This window comes from Sitophilus oryzae, unplaced genomic scaffold, assembly GCF_002938485.1.
Source record: "Sitophilus oryzae breed Bouriz unplaced genomic scaffold, Soryzae_2.0 scaffold_1059_pilon_pilon, whole genome shotgun sequence".
Taxonomy (NCBI): Eukaryota; Metazoa; Arthropoda; class Insecta; order Coleoptera; family Curculionidae; genus Sitophilus; species Sitophilus oryzae.
Window position 1 is genome coordinate 5,826,844 of NW_022145681.1, and position 8,374 is coordinate 5,835,217.

Sequence of the window (8,374 nt, forward strand, 5' to 3'; positions counted from 1 at the left end):
CACAATTGCTTTGACAATTTGTGACAGCTTCTCGAAATTCGGACAAGCTTATGTCATTCCTTCTTTATCAGCTCTACATGTATATCAATCTCTTTTACAATTTATTTCAACTTATAAAATCCCAGAGAATATAATCTCTGATAATGGTATTGAATTTTCTCAAAGTATTCTTAAAGATTTTGCTAAAGTTTATAAAATCAATTGGCATTACTGTTTGGCACAAAACCCGAACTCTAATGCAATTGTCGAAAGATTTCATTTAACACTTTTAGAACATATGAGAACTTTAAAGTTAACTAATCCAAGATTAAACCCCTTCGAAAAATTACATTATTCTATTATCGGTTATAACAATTCTATTCATTCTTCAACAAATAAAAAACCTGTTGATTTATTATTAGGACATTTAGAACTTCGAGAACCAATCGATATTAATAATGACGTGAGAACTGTTAATGAACAATTAGAAACGCATAAAGAAGTAATGAATGATTTATATAAGAATATAGCTGAAAAAATATCAACTGAAAAGAAAAAAATTATCGATAAAAGAAATGAGAAACGTGACCACCCTGTAGATATCGAACCTGGTACTATAGGATATCGTAAACAATCTGAAAGACAATCTAAAACAAATCCCCTGTATAAACCTGAACATATTTTACAAAGCAATGATTTGACAGTCACTACTACAGCTAAAAATAAATATCATAAACAATGTTTTAAAAAACCAAGAAAATTAACTGATAAATCATTGTTACAGATTGACGATTCTCTCACGAATCTTGATGGCACAGCAAATACAAGTACAGAACCTTGACTCAAATCCTGGCATACTTCCTTTTAAGTTAGGAGAGGTCAGTTTAAAAACTGCAACACATACATTTCTACACTATATTGATATGAATGAAATTAATAAGCAAGTTCTTGAAACGAATAAACACTATGACGATTTAAAATTATTAATTGATCAATTTTCAGACGACATAAATCGTATCACACTTCTAAATACTTGTAACAGTTTAAATTATGAGCTAAAGTTAGTAAATTATAAAATTCGTTCATTAATGCCAAATCTAAGAACTAAACGAGGTTTAATAAATCCTCTAGGCTCGTTAGTAAAATTTATTTCAGGAAATCTTGATCAACAGGATGCCGAAGAAATACATAATCACTTAAAAGAGTTAGAAAATAATGAAAATAAGATTATCAATAAATTTAATAATCATTTGTCTCTTTCTAAAATATCTATGCGTAATATGAATAAAACAATGACAGTTTTAATTGATAACCAAAACGCAATTAAATATAAAGTCGAAGAAATAAGAAATACTTTAAACGGTACTCTATTTCATTTTTATCATACATTGGAAATAAATAGTATATCTGGACAAATAAAGAATAACCTTGACATCTTAATGAACTTTCTTACAAATTTAGAAACTTCTATAAGTTTTTCTAATTTAAAGATTATGCATTCGAGTTTAATAACTCATGAAGAATTAAAAGAACTTTTATATAATATGTCAAATATTTATAATGAAGAACAATTACCTTTTAAAAATAAAGATTTCTTAGATTATTATAAAGTGGTAGAAACAAATACATTCTTTTACGAAAATAAAATAATATTTTCGCTAAATTTTCCATTGATACATCCACATCCTTTAGAATATTATCATTTATATTCTATTCCTAATGTTAATCAAACAATAATTATCCCACCTTCAAATTACCTTATCCTGGGAAAACATGAGTATCAATACGACACTGAAGAATGTATGAAGACCAGTACAAAGTATTTTTGCCAAAGAAGTCATCTCCTACCACTACCTCAAAGTGAAGATTGCGTTACGTCAATGCTATCCACTACGAAGAATACACAAACTTGTAATCAAATATCTATCAATATGAAGAATAACATCATAGAAGAAGTAGATCAAATGCATTATATTGCAGTATTTCCAAAAGAAGAAAAAATAACTACTATATGTGAAGAAAAACAAGTAATGGCCCTGAAAGGAACATATTTATTCACATTACCGAAAAATTGTGAATTTATAATGTCACAAGCGACTTATACTAATAAACAAGGAATTATTAGTACACACCCTGTATTGATTTCTGGAATACAGACATTGACAAATATAAATGTTATTCCAATCAAGAAATTAAATATTGAAAAAGTACCCTTGGATAAAATGCATTTAATTCAATTAGAAGAAGAAAACCCAATGGAAAACTTCTACATTCATTCCCATGCAGTGAATTGGACACTTTGGAGCATCTTCTTCATTCTAATTATTTTTGCAACTTCTTATTTCATTTTTAGAAAAAGAAAACTTCAACCGAAGCCCGTTCCCCATCCAAGGATGATTAACGAAACTCAAGTTAGTCCACCCTAAAGTTTCTTCTTCGCAGGGAGGAGTTATGTATCCAGCCTTCATTGTTCAATAATGCTGATGCAAGATACCCTTTAATTATAAATAGCGAAGACAGGACTTCGAACGACGGATTGATCTATCGACAGCAGTGCAGAACGAATCTCTGCCCGTCACCATATCAATTTTTTTCTATTGTTAATTAAATAAGTTAAAAATAAATAAATCTTTGGTTTTCTGAGTTAGAATTATTTTTTAAAAATCAATTTTTAATATTGGAAAACATAAAGGGAGGGGTGGACAGGTAAACCTTCAAAACTGCGCGCAATAAAACAGGATCCGTCATCCCCATCTTTACGTCTTGCACTAGGACAAGCGGATGAATCCAGAGTGCATCGTCTTCGTATTGGGCTTACTGCAGTGACTCATGCATATCTGGTTAAAAAAGAAATGCCTGCAATGTGCATAGTCTGTGATGTTTTGATGTTGAGTTAATAGTAACTTACATTATATATGAATGTCCTCAATATACGGTAGAAAGAAGTAGATTCCATATACGTGGTGAAATTCGTGAAAATTTAACTGAAAAAGAAAAAAAAAAGAAAAATATTTAGCATTTTATGAAAAATCATAATATATACTACCAACTATGATTCTCACCTGTGTTACTCTAATCCAACTGTGATACTGTGATGTATATAATTACCTATTTTTGTTGTTTTTTTTTCTCCTTTTTATTGTGTTTGTTTTCCATCTTTTTGTCATTAAACTTGAAATGTTTATTTCAATGTATATTTTTAAATTGTCCTTGTAAGAGTGATCTCTTAAGGTAATTGCATTATTATCAATAACGAGTTGTGCATGGCTAATGATCCTGGTGATCGATGCCTAGAAAAAACCTAACCAACACAACATTAGTAACAGGTAATTTATATATTTATACAATAAACTAATTTTGGACATGTTAAATAAGCATTTGTTAATGTTTTAAATTATTTGTCTATATGCCAATATATTTAAAAAAATTATTTTCATTTAAAGGTAATTTCAATTAATTTAAACTGTCAATATATCATTACTAATATTTTGTTATACTATCTAAAGTGTCGTTTTTATTCCAAAACCAATTTCCTGTTTTTATTTTATTTCAGGCCCATATGCTATTAAAGGTATAAACCATACTGATATATCATTTATAGAATACATCACGAACTAAAACCACATTACTATTTATTGTTGCATACACATGCCCACAAATGAAGCGTTATATTCGATTTCTCTCCAAATTATTGTTCTATATAAATTTGAAGCATTGTCAAACAAAACGCTTATGATTTAGATAAAATAAAGCCTCGCCAAACATGGACAACAAAATTCATTGAACTAACGTACTAAAATGTAGTTATATTTAGCGCTACAAATTTAATTTTTGATATACAATGTCAAAATGAGCTTGAGCTAAATACAGTTGACTAAAAAACTAATACTTTTACACTTTATTAAATAAGTAGCTGTATACCATGATACAAAGAAAACAAGGTATGATATTGCGCAGGTTGGTCACTACGTCACAGGTGATAAACGGCACTATTGGTCGGCGAGCTCCGCGCGCCAATTTCAAGTTGTCAAATAGATGACACATAATAAATGTGTCATAACTTTTCAAATGTCAAGTTCGATGGTTTGACATAACTTTTGGGGTTATGTCCTAATTCTTCCTTATTTTAGGTCTCTTTTATTAGTGGCAATTGAACAATATGGATATTTTTTGTATGGTTTTTGTAAGTTCCATTTTTAATTCGATTTTTCCCAATCATTTCTGAACTATATATAAGAATCGCTTTTAAAACGTCCTTCGACGTTGTGCGATGCCTAGTCGCCATTGATTCCGTTCATTCCAGTCTCCGTTACGCAGATCCCTTGAGCTCATTGCCCTCCATCCAGTTTGTCATTGGTCTTTCCCGTTTCCTTCTCTCATTTCTGAACTAACGCCGATATTTGGATAAAACTTTGTGTTTGAGAGTCTTGACATGAGAAATTTTAATTCGGTGTCAATATGACTCCTACTTGTAGGGAGCGCCACCTCCTACATGTTTTTAAAAAAAATGAAATAAAAATAGAATTTCTACAATCGGTACCTCCGAAACGAAGCATTTTAGGACATACAATTATACGAACTTTTTTTACCCTATGTTTATTGGTAGAATATAATGCCCAAGTTTCCTGAATGCAATTGCCTGTAAATTTATTTAGTTTCATCTTTCAATTATTGTCCAATAAACTTTACAAAAGAGTAAAAAGCAAAAAATTAAAAATGGTATTTTAGGGTTAACTTTATACAGGATTGTCCGAACTGTATTCCGGAAATTTCGGCAGTATATTCTGCAGATAAAAGTAAAGATTTCGTTTAAAAGTATGTCCTAAAATTCTTAGTTTCGGAGATACAGGGTGTAAAAGTTTAATTTTTATTTCGATTTTTTCCAATTAATTTTTGAAGTAACGTCAATATTTGGATGAAAATTGTGTCTGGAAGTTTTTTTGACATGGGAATTTGATTTTGATGTCAATATGACTCCTATTGTAGAGGTATTGTATTTTTTAACTAATTTGAAGGGTAATAACTTTGTGTCCGTACCTGTATATAACTACTGAGTAAAAAAATACACATTTACGACATTTTTTACATAAAAAAGGTCGCTACGAGTTAATGCTTCTCCAGATATTTGGAATCAAAATTATCAATACCTGTCTCATTGGCATAAAATAAACATGTTGACTAAATAATAATTAGACTGAAATTATATAAATTTGAAATGATTTTGTGCCAAAAGTTCAACAGAAACTGTTTTATCATAATTTTTTCGAAGAAAAACTTATTATTAATTTAAAAATAAAAAAAGTTCTCAAATTTATCATTTGAGTCAAATAACTATCTACTCAACACGTTTATTTTTTTGTCAATAATGACATGTATTGACTATTTCCATTCTAAATATCTTGAGAACGGTTGTTCGTGGCGATTTCTACCTAGAGACATTTTTTCCGTAAAAAAAATGACCGAAATAATTATTTCTTATACGATAAAATGGTATTTTATCGTCGACCGGAAAAGATTAATTCACGAGCGATGAAATCGCGAATGAATTAATTTCGGGAGACGATAATGCAATTTTATCGTCCTGTATAAAACAATATTTTTTTCCATAGCGAGTTACGTGTTAAAATATATTCAGAAATTATTATTTCAAGGAATTTATTACGAGTAGAAAAAATGTTGTGCTGGGTTGGCGTTGGTTTCTATGTAATTTGGCAAATAAATAAAGCTGCCTCTTTAGTTGTCAGTTTTGAGTCAATATTTTTTAATTCATTTTCGTGTCGATTGCTGATTGAATTGGAGCCAGAAATGGTAGTAAGAATTGGTAGTAAATTACCAACAGATATTCAGGCTGAGGCGACAAACGCCATATCCAAACTAAACTTCCATTTAAATCCCGAATAACTTATGAAAAGGAATACAAAAATTTTCAAAAATGGAAGCAATTAAAAAACGTGCTAGAAGAAACAAAGTTTTTAACCTATCTTCGCTGTTAAAGTATTATTTAATCTACCCTTGCGGTTAAAGTACCATTTTATCTATTATTTTTGATAGATATAAGGCAAATTTAAAAGTAGCTATGGAAAAATGTATATTTTTTCACTCAGTAGTTTTATACAGATACGGACGAAAAGTTATTACTCTTTAAAACAATTAAAACATATGTAGGTGGCGCACCCTACAAATAGGAGTCATATTGACATCCAAATCAAATTTCTCATGTCAAAAAACTCCCAGCCACCAATTTTCATCCAAATATTGACGTTATTTCAGAAATGATTTGGAAAAAATTGAAGTAAAAATGAAATTTTACACCCTGTATCTCCGAAATTTAAAAATATAGGACATACATTTTTACGAACTTTTTAACTTATTTTTATCTGCAGAATATGTTGCCGAAGTTTCCGGAATACAGTTCGGACCACCCTGTATAAGCCTACAACATTATAGGTATCAACGAGAAAAAAATATTTGCGGAAAATTCTTCAAATAAGAAATGAAAAAGTTTCTGGCACGTTTTCCCTTTTGAATTGTAAATTGATGGATTATACCTGGAAAACGAAACGTTGTCCGCGTGTTGATTAGTTTTCCCGACCCAAACTAGGACGGAAAATTGTTTGTCAAGCTCAAATACGCAAAGTCGATGGAACTGGAAGGTGTACGGGCCTCCAAAAGGCATTAGGCGTGCTTGAAATTATTCAAGAATAATACGACTTTTTTTGCTTTTTTTACCAGGGTCTCGTTCTTTTTATACGTTCTTTGAATCATAAATCTTATCGTGAAAGCTTTGAAAAAATAATACGGTTTTAAAATCTGCCTTAAATTAAGTTTTTAAATATAAGATATGATAAAGTAAGAGAATAATATTTTTATGAATTAAATAATATGGTAAGTGCCAAAAAATCGTTGTCATGTTTTATTTGTAAAATATAATTTTTAATATATAAACCAAATAATATAGTATATCAGGTGCGTCTCAAAAGGGGCTCAACCCTATAACTTTTTTATTCTTTCAAAAGAAAAATGGTATGTTAGTATATGATATAAATTAGGACTGCTTGACGCATTCAACTGTTTTTGGTTATTTCCTGTTTCACAGGAAATGACTACACCTTTTGATTTTTAAATTGCACTCTCGGTATATTTTTGCTTTATTCCATAGAAAACGACACTCTGAATAGAATGATAAATGATATACCATATGTCAGCTTTTAACATTTTCCTAAACATAACACAGTCCATTTTAACATAGTCCTAAAACGACTGAGTTACTTTATATGTCGGACAAGACGAACTAAAATGGAGAGCTTTTCAAAAATACCGAGACTGACCTGCCGGAGCGGCAGCACAGTCAAATTTATTCTCCGCCTAAAACTATTTTCGTGAAAATTTAATTTCGACCGGGCGGGGAAAACAAATTTGGAGGCCCACAACCCTTTCGCCGGCCGGCAAACTTGGATGTAATTGGTTTCTTTGAGCGTGTGCCCGGCTCAAATCGAGATTTATCGGGGTGAGTCCGAAAATTCCTATTTGCCAGACACGTGAGTTGTTTCCTGACGTGACTGCTATCCTGATGATGCTCGGAATCTCGATCTACCTAATCTAACTTAACAGATATTGAAATGTTCGAATTGAATGTACTTGTAGAGAGTATTTTTTGAATAACAACATACCGTGCTGGCAACTGTTAATTTTGGGTCGGCATTTACATGTGAGGAAGTAAATCGCATAGGGATCTTATTAAGTCGGAGTGAAAGAAATGCGACCGACCGACGCGACGCGCGACGTTGTGCTGTTGCGGCGTTGCCGATACGCCTTTCCCTATCAAGTAAAGTAAAATAACGATCGCAAACCGCTTATTGTTAAAAGACTTGTTTTTCAAGAGATAACTAGATAAAATCATTAGACATGTTTCTGAGCATCTGAAATGGAATTATAAGGATATCGTTAAGGTGTCATTTTTTTTATAACGAGAAAACGTCATTAATCGCGATAATTTAAAAACTCAACTTTATAACACATAACAGGCCATAACTCAAGAACCACTTTAGATATTGAAACTTTTTTATTTTCAAGATCGGATATTTTACAATATGTTTACATAAGAAAAATTCGATAAGGTTGTTTTTTCCATTCAAAAATTGTAAACAATCCATCCATTTACTTTTAGAGCATAGCAATTTTTAGCAATCGTGTAATTTTTTTATTGATAAAGACTTTCACATACTATCTTCAAAGAAAATATAACAGAAATATTAACAAAGCTCTTGAAAAAACTACAATCTATTATTTCTAATAGATTTCGAGATATCGATTTTTGAATTCAGAGTTCTCATAGCGCGACCACTATCGAACGCCCACTTAATTCCACTTATTTTTACCAAAAATGCAAGTGTTT

At 30.7% G+C, this 8,374-nt stretch overlaps 1 protein-coding gene across 1 annotated transcript; it reads left to right on the top strand.

The window, feature by feature from the left end:
- The first annotated feature begins 884 nt into the window (after window positions 1-884).
- Window positions 885-2,405, top strand: LOC115876392. The gene is made up of 2 exons (XM_030892166.1): window positions 885-2,026; window positions 2,108-2,405. The coding sequence occupies exons 1-2, from the start codon at window positions 903-905 to the stop codon at window positions 2,403-2,405; spliced, it is 1,422 nt and encodes a 473-aa protein (XP_030748026.1). The 5' UTR covers window positions 885-902.
- Window positions 2,406-8,374: the final 5,969 nt, after the last annotated feature.